This window comes from Schistocerca americana, chromosome 9 (genome assembly GCF_021461395.2).
Source record: "Schistocerca americana isolate TAMUIC-IGC-003095 chromosome 9, iqSchAmer2.1, whole genome shotgun sequence".
Lineage (NCBI taxonomy): Eukaryota > Metazoa > Arthropoda > Insecta > Orthoptera > Acrididae > Schistocerca > Schistocerca americana.
The window spans coordinates 26,910,320-26,927,172 of NC_060127.1; the positions used below are offsets into that span (position 1 = coordinate 26,910,320).

At 43.6% G+C, this 16,853-nt stretch overlaps 1 protein-coding gene across 1 annotated transcript in view; it reads left to right on the forward strand.

The window, feature by feature from the left end:
- Positions 1 to 16,853, forward strand: part of LOC124551231 (protein split ends-like) — a 124,289-nt gene that overhangs the window by 80,161 nt on the left and 27,275 nt on the right. The window contains exons 3-5 of the mRNA XM_047126224.1: positions 2,041 to 2,242; positions 4,768 to 5,197; positions 6,978 to 7,311. Coding sequence (XP_046982180.1) covers positions 2,041 to 2,242; positions 4,768 to 5,197; positions 6,978 to 7,311 — 966 coding nt within the window. The remainder of the gene's footprint in view (positions 1 to 2,040; positions 2,243 to 4,767; positions 5,198 to 6,977; positions 7,312 to 16,853) is intronic.

Sequence of the window (16,853 nt, forward strand, 5' to 3'; positions counted from 1 at the left end):
TATATTTGTCCAATGAATACCCGTTTATCATCTGCATTTCTTCTTGGTGTAGCAGTTTTAATGGCCAGTAGTGTAGTTCCCAAGGATGAACGAGTTTGCCCATCTCTAGAGTGGGATATGGTGAAACAACGGCTGCCACAATGTGAGTCAGTGCCAGCCACAGGTGGGTTGCAGTGATCGGTCATGCAGAAACGTCCGTCAGTATGTACACATACAAGCCTTCTGTATATAGATATAGATAACTGTAGTCTGCAGAACTTCACAATCGAAGAGTGGTTAACCAATAAAAATATTTCTTCGAGTAATGGCAAAGCCAGCGACAGTTTTAAACAAATATTTAGTTTCCAGTTCTTCAAAATCGAATAGAACTTAAGCAATAAAAATATTTCCCCTATAAAAAGCTCTTTAATGAAAATACACTCCTGGAAATGGAAAAAAGAACACATTGACACCGGTGTGTCAGACCCACCATACTTGCTCCGGACACTGCGAGAGGGCTGTACAAGCAATGATCACACGCACGGCACAGCGGACACACCAGGAACCGCGGTGTTGGCCGTCGAATGGCGCTAGCTGCGCAGCATTTGTGCACCGCCGCCGTCAGTGTCAGCCAGTTTGCCGTGGCATACGGAGCTCCATCGCAGTCTTTAACACTGGTAGCATGCCGCGACAGCGTGGACGTGAACCGTATGTGCAGTTGACGGACTTTGAGCGAGGGTGTATAGTGGGCATGCGGGAGGCCGGGTGGACGTACCGCCGAATTGCTCAACACGTGGGGCGTGAGGTCTCCACAGTACATCGATGTTGTCGCCAGTGGTCGGCGGAAGGTGCACGTGCCCGTCGACCTGGGACCGGACTGCAGCGACGCACGGATGCACGCCAAGACTGTAGGATCCTACGCAGTGCCGTAGTGGACCGCATCGCCACTTCCCAGCAAATTAGGGACACTGTTGCTCCTGGGGTATCGGCGAGGACCATTCGCAACCGTCTGCATGAAGCTGGGCTACGGTCCCGCACACCGTTAGGCCGTCTTCCGCTCACGCCCCAACATCGTGCAGCCCGCCTCCAGTGGTGTCGCGACAGGCGTGAATGGAGGGACGAATGGAGACGTGTCGTCTTCAGCGATGAGAGTCGCTTCTGCCTTGGTGCCAATGATGGTCGTATGCGTGTTTGGCGCCGTGCAGGTGAGCGCCACAATCAGGACTGCATACGACCGAGGCACACAGGGCCAACACCCGGCATCATGGTGTGGGGAGCGATCTCCTACACTGGCCGTACACCACTGGTGATCGTCGAGGGGACACTGAATAGTGCACGGTACATCCAAACCGTCATCGAACCCATCGTTCTACCATTCCTAGACCGGCAAGGGAACTTGCTGTTCCAACAGGACAATGCACGTCCGCATGTATCCCGTGCCACCCAACGTGCTCTAGAAGGTGTAAGTCAACTACCCTGGCCAGCAAGATCTCCGGATCTGTCCCCCATTGAGCATGTTTGGGACTGGATGAAGCGTCGTCTCACGCGGTCTGCACGTCCAGCACGAACGCTGGTCCAACTGAGGCGCCAGGTGGAAATGGCATGGCAAGCCGTTCCACAGGACTACATCCAGCATCTCTACGATCGTCTCCATGGGAGAATAGCAGCCTGCATTGCTGCGAAAGGTGGATATACACTGTACTAGTGCCGACATTGTGCATGCTCTGTTGCCTGTGTCTATGTGCGTGTGGTTCTGTCAGTGTGATCATGTGATGTATCTGACCCCAGGAATGTGTCAATAAAGTTTCCCCTTCCTGGGACAATGAATTCACGGTGTTCTTATTTCAATTTCCAGGAGTGTATTACGATTAGAACTGACTAATATATTGTGTAATGACTAAAATAATTGTAATGATGTTAAGGCGTTATGAAACGGACTAGGCAGAGAACACATGGACTATGCGACTGCCACACGGACACTACACCTGGCCGCTGAGCTCACAGTACTACTGTTGGTGTGTTTCCCTCGAACGACTTGAGGATTCGCAACCGCTGTTGCAGGAGCACACCCCCGCCAATCAGCAGCTTGCTACTGACGCGAGGGAACGCCCTGTTCTTCCTTAACGACGTCGACGGCTCGTCCAGCCCGAGCGACCAGCTGCAGGCTCCAGCCGAGGTCGGCAGCGCCAGTGCTGGCCGTGACGCTTTCGACCACGCCAAGGCTCTGGGGAACAGCGACACTTTCCACCAGAGTGACGCCATGGTGAGCTCTCTCATCTACTTCTTTTTCTTCTTTCGCACAAGTCAGCTGAAGATCACTTTTAAGCTACAAACCTAGCCTTACGCTTTCTTCAGTAGCCGTTCATCTGTTCACATTTTCTTCTCTCCTGTCGTGTGTCATACATTATCTTTCCTGTCTTTCTGGGACTGTTTTGTCTTTGAAACCTCTCACCTTTTAATTTAGGTTTTTACACTTTATCCTGTCTTCAATTTCTTGAATATCGGTTTCAAGTTCCTCACACATTTTCCTAACTCATTTAGGTTTACCTTTTACAAACTGATGCACAATTTTTCTTGTCGTTCTATCAACACTTTTCTTGGGTATGGCCATAAAGCATCAACCTAGTTTCATCTTTAAATTTTTCTACCTGATTACAGTCTTCTGTGTTATTTTTTTCATATAAAAGTTTCATCTTTAAGCCTATTTCCTAATATATGGCTCAAATTGGTGCTTTGCTTTTTCCTGATTTCATAACTTTCTGTAATTAATTCTAAAATTAAAGTTCCTTATGCATGGAATGTAGTCGAATTAAGTCGGGTGATGCTGTGGCAATTAGATTAGGAAATGAGACACTTAAAGTAGTAAAGGAGTTTTCTACTTGGGGAGCATAATAACTGATGATGGTCGAAGTAGAGAGGATATAAAACGTAGCATGGCAATGGCAAGGATAGCGTTTCTGAAGAATAGAAATTTGTTTACATCGAGTATAGATTTAAGTGTCAGGAAGTCGTTTCTGAAAGTATTTGTATGGAGTGTAGCCAGGTATGGAAGTGAAACGCGGACGATAAGTAGTTTGGACAAAAAGAGAATAGAAGATTTCGAAATGTGGTGCTATGGAAGAATGCTGAAGATAAGGTGGGTAGATCACATAGCTAATGAGGAGGTATTGAATAGGATTGGGGAGAAGAGAAGTTTGTGGCACAACTTGACTAGAAGAAGGGATCGGTTGGTAGGACATGTTTTGAGGCATCAAGGGATCACTAATTTAGCATTGGAGGGCAGCGTGGAGGGTAAAAATCGTAGAGGGAGACCAAGAGATGAATACACTAAACAGATTCAGAAGGATGTAGGTTGCGGTAGGTACTGGGAGATGAAGAAGCTTGCACAGGATAGAGTAGCATGGAGAGCTGCATCAAACCAGTCTCAGAACTGACGACCATAACAACAACATTCGTAGGTGCAGTCTGGTCAAATCTCGTTTTTCTCCATATTTCTTATTTCAATATAAAGACCGCATGTAAATAATACGCTGTAAAAAGTACTTCTTTATATGGACACCACCGCTATACGTTTATTGAATGAAGGCGATGTCATCCCATCATGGCGTTAATATCTATTACCAAGTATTCTTAGTCACACAACTAGACCCTACTTACGTAGCCCTTATGAATTGTGTTTATACTCTAGTGTCAATATCGTCCTTCGGAAATTATGAGTTACGTTTATGCTCAGCTGGTACGTAACATATTGTGAAACAGCACATTATAGCTGCATACCTATTAACAAGGTGACACTTGCATGAAAATAGTAGCGAACGCCCACAGTATGTTACCATTTGTGCTACTTTACAAACAGTCTAGACACACCTTCTAATTCTCCAAATAGCGCTGAATCGCACCTGCCACTTACTTATGTATAAATTCAATTGATAGAGCTTGGCACTCTAAACTGTGATTAGTTTCCTGTTATATCGTTATCATCGATACAGATTCAAGTGGATATTATACCACAGTAATTTAAGTCTGTTCTGATGCATTATAGTTAGGATAACATTTTGTGTAAAATGACAACCAAAACAATGTGTTCTAATGACACTGGGAATTTCGTGACACACATCATCACCATCGTCGTCATCTCCGTTTTGCTGACTACCCTTGTATGCTACAAACATAAAATGGCGTTATTGTCACAAAAATCATGGAAAAACTCGTGACGACTATATCAAGGGATATCTTGCATATACCACTACCTATTCCACGTTTGTCTAGCATTTCAATGGCTAAGGTCTGCGATGAATTTCTGAAACAATCTTTTCTAACAATGTGGATTAAACAATAAAAAGTATTAGAAGCTATCCAAAATTAGTCCCAACACCAGAAAACGTTACTCAGCTGAATGATATTATTAGAATACCACAAAACCGTAGCCTCTTCAGATGGGAATAAAAGATAATTTCGTGAAAATGTTGTTCACGAGTTACAGCTTACACATCAGTCCACACACGTCCAGTTCTTCCAGCGTTTTGTGAACGAAATAGTGTCAGGACGTTTCCACCTTCAGTGTATCATTTCCAGTAAGCTGACTCATAAAACACTTGGAATTACACATAATGAAATCATCAGTACACACAAAAACCAGTCGGTAATGTAAAGACTGGCACTTATCATGCAATAGTAGGGCCCATTTTGCCTACGTCACCCTGTAATTAGTAGGTTAGGTTGGTCCTGTGCATTATTAGCAGCACGTGGGCTACCAGCAATATGAGGACAACACGCTCTTTGTGACAGCCTGCAACGACACCCATGGCCACTACACCACCCCCAGCGCCTTCACTTACCTCACCGCCTGCGTCTCCTCTTCAGAGCATGCCATACCGACAGCAGCTGCAGAAGCCTCACAGCTGGCCTCCACAACCAGTGGCACCCCAGCAGCACCGCGAACAACAGCAGCTGCAGCTGCAGAGCTCCAGCTCTAGGCCGCGACAGCCACAAGCCTCCCAGTCCACAGAGCAGCAGCAGCAGCTGCAGCTGCAGCAGCTGAAGAATCCCCACAGCCCTCCAAGGGAATCACCGCAGACACAGTCCACAGGACAGCAGCTGCAGGGCCAGAAGCTGCGTGTCAAGCAGAAGCACCGTAGCAACAGACATCGACACAACAAGCAACGCCCAGCATCCACTGACCACTCCTCCATGTCTTCTGGGACAGACTTTGCAAACGGTAAGTGAGAATATAAGCTAATTTCACATTCTGCCCAAGTTCCTCGTCCTTAGCAAGTGAACAAGAAAATTTTATGTTTCTGTTGTTCAGCTTTTTTATTATTTAAAAGGTATTTACATTCCACCAAATTAGGTGGGATGGCAGCTACAATTATCTTCTGATTGAAATATTTAAGATTAAATTAATAAACAGTTTATGAGGTTGAAATACAGAGGACAGAGTTCATGAAAAGTTGATGATGACGACAGTCATAATGGTGATAATGTGATGTGTGCTGCTGCTGACTGCCTGTGGGCATCGGGTTGTGGGAGGTGTTGAGAGGATAGATGGAAAAGGTTGGGAGATGACTGTGTGAAGGTCCAGATAGTTAGGATGCAGGTGTTTGGATAGGAGTCAAATGCCAGCAGGGCAAAGGATGAGTGAGATTTAATCTCCGTTTGAGATGGTATTGGTATATTAGGGTATGGTGTAGCTGGTAGGAGGGATACAGCCTAGGGATGAGTTCCTACATTCTAACTGATGTAGTTTGTACGTTATTTATGAAATAGGGATGCCTTTCAAATTTATGGCGGAAGAATACGCCAATAGGGTGTTTCTTTATGGCAAATGTGATGATAATGCTATGGCTGCAATTAACGAATATCGCGTACGTTTTCCAACTCGGAGGATTCCGACTGCACGAACCGTTAGTGGAGTATTTCGAATGTTACGAAAGACAGGTTCTCTACGTAGCGTTCATAATGTGGATGTTCTGGAAAATTGCTGCAGATACATGTCTGGGACATGTTTTATTAGATTCAGCAGACCAACAACAACAAAATAAATGAAAATCGTGCTTTACCTTAGCCTCATACAATTTTGCGATGGCTTCATATTAGCAAAGTTGCTAAATTTCTGGCAAAATCATTTATTTGTGGACCCATGTTTATATGTACATTTTTCTTTACTCTTTCACCCTATATATATATATATATATATATATATATATATATATATATATATATATATATATGTGTGTGTGTGTGTGTGTGTGTGTACAAATATTGGGCATATGCTGTTTGCTTCATTTATTTCTTACGAATTTGTATATTGCTGATACACACACAAACACACACACATTTTCCTAATATTTGGAACTTCGTCATTCTCTCGTAAATGTTACGTAGGGTGAAACAGCTATTAAGCAATTATCAGTGTAAATGCAACTGTATCTGTAGTGACAGTCCAAAGAATCGTTTGATGCAGCTCTCCACATTGGTGTATCCTGTGGAAGCGTCTGTATAGCTATTGCAATCAACATCTGTTTGCTGTATTACAGGCTTGATCTCTCTCTACATTTTTTACCCCCACACTCCCCTCTACTACGAAACTGACGACTGCTTTCTGATTTAGTTCCATCACCTTTGTTGCATTTAGTTGATTTTTACCTTTTAACCTGGCTTCAGGACACTGCCCATTCTGTTCAGCTGCTCTTACAAGTTCTGTACTGCCTTTGCCACAAATACATTACTGTCAATCATATGCCTTAACCTGTGGAAGTGCAGCTATGGCCAAAGACTTCTGCAAATATTCTCTCTCTCTCTCTCTCTCTCTCTCTCTATATATATATATATATATATATATATATATATATATATATATACCTCTCAAGGATAGTGCACCTGAAGAAAATTTGAGGAAGTAACTGTGACGACACTGTAATCTTGCATATTCCAATCAATGGTATGACCTCTCGGACTTTTAATAGGTCAGAGAAACTGAGCCCCTATTGCTGCTGCAGGCTCAGGAGGTGCCAGGGTGCCGCCACCGCCCACCTTGCCGCAGCTGGGCGGCCGCTGGGACGTGTCCACGCAGCAGCTGTCCACGCAGCAGCTGGCCCCACAGCTGGGGGCACCCGCAGGCTCCTTCGTAGCGCAGCTGCCACTCGCACCGGGCGGCGGCCCGGACGCCGCAACTGTGCCGGCGCTGGTGATTCCCATAACGGCACTCCAGGCAGCGGCCTCCCCGTCACTGCTGCTCCAGCAGCTGCAGCAGCAGCAGCAACAGCAGCTGCCGTGGGGGCAGCAGCTGCAGCCCCTGGCTATAGCTGGACAGCATGCACTGCCGTTGCTGAGGTGAGGACTAAATGTCGCTGGGGACTTTCCTGGTGTGGGGAGATTTAGAAGATTTCCGATTGCTGTTGAGTAAAGAAACTTTCGAGGTGTTTTGTAGGTGTTTTGAGATAGTCGTCAGAAGCTGAGGCCAAACTGTAAGGTACTTGCAACCGTCTCAGCTTTACAGCTCAGAAACAGAAAATTTTTTTTTCTACTACTTAAATTCCATATTTATTAACAAATGTAAATGTTAGATAACAAACACTTAATGATATTGTTTTATTAAAGTTAATATACTTTTAGTTTTAAGAATGAATCACATGAAATGTGAGCACTGACAAGAAATTAAAATTTAGGTACAAAAATTTGAAGCATTGAATAATAACTGAAAAATTTTTCAGCATAGAACTGTATCACATATATATATATATATATATATATATATATATATATATATATATATATATATATATATGTGTGTGTGTGTGTGAGTGTGTGTGTGTGTGGGTGTGGGTGTGTGCTTTAATCAGATAAATGTCTTTGACAGCTGACATATATATATATATATATATATATATATATATATATATATATATATATTGGATTTGGTGGAAATGGATGGTAGGTATGGGAGGGAGAGATGGGAGAGATTGCAGGTGGGAGTGAAGGATCTTATCGCATCGTCTTTGACCAACCCTTGCTGCTGCACTGTTACTGATTTAATCTGTAGCTGACCAGAAGTACACTACTGACCATTAAAATTGCTACACCAAGAAGAAATGCAGATGATAAACGTTACATTTTCACGCAATTTGAGTGCAGAAATCCTGAGAAATCAGTACCCAGAACAACCACCTCTGGCCGTAATAACGGCCTTGATACGCCTGGGCATCGAGTCAAACAGAACTTGGATGGCGTGTACAGGTACAGCTGCCCATGCGGCTTAAACACAATACCGCAGTTCATCAAGAGTAGTTACTGGCGTATTGTGACGAGCCAGTTGCTCGGTCATCATTGACCAGACGTTTTCAATTGGTGAGAGATCTCGAGAATGTGCTGGCCAGGGCACCAGTCGAACATTTTGTATCCTGAAAGGTCCGTACAGGACCTGCAACATGCGGTCGTACATTGCCCTGCTGAAATGTAGGGTTTCGCAGGGATCGAATGAAGGATAGAGCCACGGCTCGTAACACATCTGAAATGTAACATCCAAGGTTCAAAGTGCCGTCAGTGCGAACAAGAGGTGACCGAGACGTGTAACCAATGGCACCCCATACCATCATCACGCCGGGTGATACGCCAGTATGGCGATGACGAATATACGCTTCCAATGTGCGTTCACCGCGATGTCACAAAACACGAATGTGACCATCATGATGCTGTAACCGGAACCTGGATTCATCCGAAAAAATGTTTTGCCATTCGTGCACCCAGCTTCGTCATTGAGTACACCATCGCAGGCGCTCCTGTCTGTGATGCACCGTCAAGGGTAACCGCACCCATGGTCTCCGAGCTGACAGTCCATACTGCTGCAAACGTCGTCGAACTGTTCGTGCAGATGGTTGTTGTCTTGCAAACGTCCCCATCTGTTGACTCAGGGATCGAGACGTGGCTGCACGATTCGTTACAGCCATGCGGATAAGATGCCTGTCATCTCGACTGCTGGTGATAGGAGGCCGTTGGGATCCAGCACGGCGTTCCGTATTACCCTCCTGAACCCACCGATTCCATATTCTGCTAACAGTCATTGGATCTCGACCAACGCGAGCAGCAATGTCGCGATACGATAAACCGCAATCGCGATAGGCTACAATCCGACCTTTATCAAAGTCGGAAACGTGATGGTATGCTTTTCTCCTCCTTACACAAGGCATTACAACAACGTTTCACCAGGCAACGCCGGTCAACTGCTGTTTGTGTATAAGAAATCTGTTGCAAACTTTCCTCATGTCAGCACGTTGTGTGAATGCTCTGAAAAGCTACTCCTTTGCATATCACAGCATCTTCTTCTTGTCGGTTAAATTTCGCGTTTGTAGCACGTCATCTTCGTGCTGTAGCAATTTTAATGGCCAGTAGTGTATATATATGCATATTCAAGTACAGTGGTATTATGTAAACAGACAGAATGCGGTGCTGCAGTCGGCACCGCCTATATAATAGAACTAGTGTTTGGCACAGTTGATAGATCGGTCACTGCTGCTACAATGGCAGGTTATCAAGATTTAAGTGAGTTTGAACTTGGTGCTATAGTCGGCGCACGAGTGATGGGACACAGCATTTTGGGGTAGCAACGAAGTGGAGATTTTCCGATACGACCATTTCACGAGTGTACCGTGAATATCTGAAATGTGGGGAACATCAAATCTCCGACATCTCTGCGGCTGGAAAACATCCTTCAAGAATGGGACCAATGACGACTGAAGATAATCGTTCAACGTGACAGAAGTGTAACACTTCCGCAAAATTGCTGCAGATTTCAATGCTAGACCATAAACAAGTGTCAGCGTGCGAACCATTCAACGAAACGTCATCGATATAGGCTTTCGGAGTCGAATCCCCACTTGTGTACCCTTGATGATCGCATGACACAAAGCATTACGCCTCGCCTCGGCCTGTAAACACCGACATTGGACTGTTCATGACTGGAAGCATGTTGCCTGGTCGGACGAGTCTCGTTTCAAGTTGTATCGAGCTGATGAACGTGTACGGGTATGGAGACAACCTCATGAATCCATGGATCCCGCACGTCAGCAGGGGACTGTTCAAGGTGGTGGAGGCTCTGTAATGGTGTGGGGCGTGTATAAGTGGAGTGATATGGGACCCCTGATACATCTAGATACAATTCTGATAGGTGACACGTATGTAAGCATCCTGTCTGATCACCTGCATCCATTCATGTCCATTGTGCAGTCCGACGGGCAATTCCAGCAGGAGAATACGTCACCACACAAGTCCAGAATTGCTTCAGAGTTCTGCAGGAACGCTCTTCTGAGTTTAAACACTTCCGCTGGTCACCAAACTCCCCAGACATGAATATTATTGAGCACATCTGAGATGCCTTGCAATGTGGTGTTCAGAAGAGATCTCTACGCCATGGTACTCTTACGCATTTATGGGCAGCCCTGCAGGATTCATAGTGTCAGTTCCCTCCAGCACTAATTCAGACGTTAGCTGAGCCCATGCCACCTCGTTCTGCGGCACTTTCTCGTGCTTGTGGTTGTCCTACACGATATTAGGATATATACAGGGTGTTACAAAAAGGTACGGCCAAACTTTCAGGAAACATTCCTCACACACAAAGAAAGAAAATATGTTATGTGGACATGTGTCCGGAAACGCTTACTTTCCATGTTAGAGCTCATTTTATTACTTTTCTTCTAATCACATTAATCACGGAATGGAAACACACAGCAACAGAACGTATGCATGGGGGCTTAATTATATAAAATGCAAATATTTTTAGTAGCTGTAAGTCCGATTACGCTGTTTCGTAAACGGTTGGCCCTGACTAGTATTTGTACGCAATCTGACTGCATAGAATAACAACAAACAATGAAAGAAAATTTTCGTTAACACAGTTAATTAATTAAGTCCCCAGCAACTATAAAACCTACTAAACCAAAGTACAAGTGTAGTTGTTCTGTGTGTGGGAGTGTGACTCAACGTACACATCTGGCACGGTTCTTCTTCAACAAGACAAGAAATTTTAAATACCATTTATACTGAAGTAACTAAAAAATAGAAATACTACAATTGCGTAAGGAAAGCAGAATTACACTCTAATACAAGAACACAAGCCAGATGCTTTGTTGACTGAACCTGTAATGACGCATTATTTAGGACACTTAAATAATGAGAAAAAAAAGAAAAGTAGTTTGTTACCTTAATTTATATTGATGAAAAGCACTCTAATCATTACAATCTCTCCACACCGACTCGTTACTATCACATCTCAACCAGAACTCTCCAATATCACATTCCAGCATGCACTGCCTACTAGCACATCTCAACAAACACTCTCTGCTACGAGTTCTTAACAAGCACTGGCTACTACGAGACCACGACAGGCACTGACTGCTACGAGCTCTCTCCAAGTACTGCCTGTGGAGGCGGCTGAATAATACTCTTTGGCGCAATCTCTGGCGCAGTGGCTCAGTGTAGCCACCTTTCACGTACCAGCGTGACTTCAAACACTTTGTTACAGGAAATGTTCAAAATGTCCTCCGTTAGCGAGGATACATGCATCCACCCTCCGTCGCATGGAATCCCTGATGCGCTGATGCAACCCTGGAGAATGGCGTATTGTATCACAGCCGTCCACAATACGAGCACGAAGAGTCTCTACTTTTGGTACAGGGGTTGCGTAGACTAGAGCTTTCAAATGCCCCCATAAATGAAAGTCAAGAGGGTTGAGGTCAGGAGAGCGTGGAGGCCATGGAATTGGTCCGTCTCTACCAATCCAACGGTCACCGAATCTGCTGTTGAGAAGCGTACGAACACTTCGACTGAAATGTGCAGGAGCTCCATCGTGCATGAACCACATGTTGTGTCGTACTTGTAAAGGAACATGTTGTAGCAGCACAGGTAGAGTATCCCATATGAAATCATGATAACGTGCTCCATTGAGCGTAGGTGGAAGAAACTAAAATGAGCTCTAACATGGAAATTAAGCGTTTCCGGACACATGACCACATAACATCTTTCCTTTATTTGTGTGTGAGGAATCTTTCCTGAAAGTTTGGCCGTACCTTTTTGTAATACTCTTTATATCTAGGTGTGTGTGTGTGTGTGTTTGTTTGTAGTGCCTGTTCTTTCAGAAGTAATATGGAATATAAATATAATAAATGACGTTGTTGCTATGAAGATGTGAACTAGGGCATTAAATGTAGAAACGTATGCGTTACGCACTCAGCTGCCAGTGTATCTTGTAAATTGATATTTTGTACACAACTGTGATGTTTTAAATTTTCTTGAGAAATACATCATAATGCTTTATGAATTTGACATTTGGCATTGAGCTTTAGAGGTTATGAAGAAAATCCAGGGCTGCTAGTGAGTCTATGAAGCTCATCAAGTATGCCCAGTAGTTATACAGGGTCAGGAGCATATGAAAATAATAAAATGGAGAAATTAAGAAAGACCAGAGCATACAATCTTTATCAAATCTGGTGAGTGAAAGTGTAATTCTACCTTTTCATTCTCTCACAGGAGATTGCAATCCGTGGTGAAAGGAAAGAAGAACCACAGAAACTTCTGAATGTCATGAACAGTCTAATGAGCACGGAATATGGATTGAGAATAAACCAAATAAAACTGAAGGTAGCAGAGTAACAGAAGTGAGATTAGCAACCAAATTGACACTGAAATTTGCGATCACAAGGTAGACAAAAATGAAGGAACTCTGCTATCTTGTAAGCAAAATGACAAATGATGGAACAGATAAGAAGAATACGATAAGCAGTCTGGTACAAGCAAGGAATGAATTCCTCCTTAAAGGATGTTTACTAGTGTCCAACATAGGCTTTAATTTTACGAATATACTTCCGATAATGCACATTTGGAGCAAAGCATTTTATGAAAGTGAACTGTGGACTGTTGTAATATGACGTAAAAAGGGAATTTAAGCATTTGAGGTATTGCCTGTAGATGAATGATGAAAATTAGATGGATATTAAATAAGAAATGAGGAGGTTCTCTGTAGAATCGACGAGGAAAGAAATACATGGAAAGCACTGATTAGAAGAAGGGGCAGAATGAGAGACATGTGTTGAGACATCAGAGAATAACTTCCACGGTACTTGAGGGAGCTGTACAGAGGGGACACTGTAGGCATTTGAGACGTGTTGTTACAGTACGATGCAGAAAAAATGAGGGACTTCCAATACACATACAGCAAGAGAGGAAATTGGAAACGGCTTAAAATATTTGGGAGGATTATTGATTGGATATTAGCAAATGGCTTCTCTCTTAAGAGGACTCAGCACATTGGGTCTTGAACAACGATGTCTTATGTAAAATCAATGTTACTTAAAATATGAGCAGAGTAATTTTAACTAGAAAAACATAAATTTTGTGGCAGCTTAAACAGTTCAGTTCTGATTGTGTTACTGCAGGTCTTGGAGACAGACAAATCAATGTTAACATAATTTACTTACTTTCATTCAATAATTCCCTAAGGCCGGCGGGTGTGGCCGTGCGGTTCTAGGCGCTTCAGTCTGGAACCGCGTGACCGCTACGGTCGCAGGTTCGAATCCTGCCTCGGGCATGGATGTGTGTGATGTCCTCAGGTTAGTTAGGTTTAAGTAGTTCTAAGTTCTAGGGGACTGATGACCACAGATGTTAAGTCCCATAGTGCTCAGAGCCATTTGAACCAAATACCATAAGGAATTGTATTCTAGGGTAACTCATGTTAAAGAACGAAGGTCATGATCGCACAAAAGCGTGATTTGAGAAGAACACGCAATGCCACCTTCCGTCATATTGTAGACATATGTTTAAGGAGTTAGGCATTTAACTACAGAATCACTGTGCACATCCACTCTCACGAAATTTGTTGTAAATAATCCATCTGAGCTCATAAGGAACGATGGCATATATGATTATTATGCTAGAAGGAAAATTACCTTCATTACTCTTCATTAAAACTTACTTACAATCAGAAAATGATTAATAATATTGTTGTCAAACTCTTTGATCACTTACCTAATCGTTTTAACTACCTGACAGATAGCAACATGAAAGTTTTGAAGTAAGCTGAAAATCTTATTCTGGGCAACGCCATCTATTTGTTTAACGTAAAACGATTACATTCTATCTTCTGTTAGTGAACAAAATTTTTTTTCAGTTATTTGAACTGATCAGTAAATGGCACCATGCAGCCATATGTAAAGAACAATTAAGCCAATATCCTGCGAACTGAATCGTTAAAAGTAATTTTGATGTATGTATCAATCGAACTTGTCTCTAACTAATTAATTAGCTAAGTATACGCAGTTGAAACTTGCTATAATGAGCAGATAATATCTTTCTTATAAAAGGCTGTTTGCAACATGTACAGTACCTATAAAACTTGGCTGTTGATAACTTCCCACAGATGTTGAAGGGAAGGGACTGCAGCGCACCCATAGCAAACACAATGGCTTAGGTAGGCGTAGAAACGTCCAGTTGCGTTAACACCTCGAAATGAGTTCCTCTTGGAAGTTTTTTGCTTTTCATTTGGCTAAAACGGACATATATGGGTATATTAATCAGTGCATGAAAGCACATTATCCCACTAAATTATTCCATCCTCTACAGGGAAGACAAGTATCACATACAGGTAAACGTAATCCCCATAATGGATTTGTAATGAAATGATTCCACACGAGTTAATAGCCGTACAGAATGGCGATAAATTTTGTCGCCATAAAGCTATCCACACTTCATGTAGTATCTTTCTTTATTTTCAGTATTTGCAGAGTATTTGCCCTCTGAGAATTCTCACATGAGTCTTCAACTTCCATCACTCCTATAATACCTCACCAGAAACGATTAACTGCAGTTTCAGTGGTATGGAATGAAGTTGGGTATTTTTCGTTGAGGAACTCTCAATCCATTTGCCTCGGAGACGTTTAAACAACCGGTTTTTCAGAAATATTCCAGAACACGCGACTGCGGTTGCTTCATCGTTTACGTGAGCAATCAGTGTTTGCTATCGTTTATTAGTAACATTTTCTTCACATTTATTTGACGCTTATCTTTAATATTTGGAAATACGTTAGGGTCGCATTTTCAGAGGTGACGTTTACTCCGTGTATGAACCTCAGCATACATGAGTAATATCTTTTTCACTATAGTTAACCATTTTATGTATCCTCTTTGATGACCATATACAGTTGTTGCCTGATGACAGTCTTATAAGCCGAAAGCCGATTAACTAAATAATGTAGCACTGTAGACCACTCACAATTTTGTACTTTTCATTTAATATTTAAAAAAATAATGCGTCTTTCGGAGTGTCAGTCTCCCGACTGCTTTGGTGTACCCTTCGCGACTTCTTGTGTTCTCCTCTTCATTTTAGTGCAGCAAACAGCCAACGATTTCAATTAATTGTCGGATATTTTTCAACCACAGTTCCTTTCAGCAGCGTGGAAGTTGTCCTCTGACGTCCATCAAGCGACAACTGTGAGCTTCTGATCTGAGAAAGTGAGCGGTCTTGCTATAGCACATCTCTTGGCCGTTTACACGCCCTTGTGTGATACACATGTCATGGGCATCATATGGCTCTGCAGCATTCATGGCAGATACACGCAGTTACAATGACGTGACAAAAGTCATGGGATTCCTCCTGACATTTTCCCTGGCGTAGAGCAGCAAAAATGGTTCAAATGGCTCTGAGCACTATGGGACTTAACATCTGAGGTCATCAGTCCCCTAGAACTTGAACTACTTAAACCTAACTAACCTAAGGACATCACACACATCCATGCCCGAGGCAGGATTCGAATCTGCGACCGTAGCAGTCGCGCGGTTCCTGACTGAGCGCTTAGAACCGCTAGACCACCGCGGCCGGCGTAGAGCAGCAATTCGACGTGTCAAGGACTCAGAGTCGTTGGAAGTGCCCTAGAAAAATAGGAATCCATGTTACTGTTATAGCCGTACATAACTGCGAAAGGCCGCGCGGGATTAGCCGAGCGGTCTATGACGGTACAGTCATGGACTGTGGGGCTGGTCCCGGCGGAGGTCCGAGTCCTTCCTCGGGCATGGGTGTGTGTGTTTGTCCTTAGGATAATTTAGGTTAAGTAGTGTGTAAGCTTAGGGACTTAAGACCTTAGCAGTCAAGTCCCATAAGATTTCACACACATTTGAACATTTTGAATTGCGAAAGTGTTCCCAGTGCAGGATTTTGTGGACGCAGTGAAAGCTCTATTATGTCCCATAAATGTTCGATGGTATTCATGTCAGGCGATATGGGTGGTCAAATCATTCGCTCGAACTGTCGAGAATGTCCTTCAAACCAATGGCGAACAATTGTGACCCGGTGACATGGCGCATTGTTATCCGTAAAAATAAGGCCCATGAATGGCTGCTAATGATCTCCAAGTAGCCGAACATAACCATTTCCAGTCAATGATCGGTTCAGTTGGACCAGAGAACCCCGTCCATCCCCTGTAAACACAGCCCACACCATTAAGGAGCCACCACCACTTCGCACAGTGCCTTGTTGACAGCTTGGGTCCGTGGCTTCATGAGGTCTGCGCCACACTCCGAACCTACCATCAGCTCTTACCCACTGAAATCGGGACTCGTCTGACCAGGCCAACTGGACAGTAGCCTAGGGTCCAACTGATATGGTCACGAGTCGATTTCGTCCTGTTAGCAAAGGCACTCGTCATACACCATTAACACCAAATTTCAACGAATTTTCATAATGAATAAGTTCGTCGTACGTCCCGCATTGATTTCCGTGGTTACCTCACGCAGTGTTGCCTGTCTGTTGCCTCTGACAACTGTACGCCAACGCCGATGCCGTCGGTCGTTAAGTGAAGGCCATCAGCCACTGTGTTTTCCGTGGTGAGAGGTAA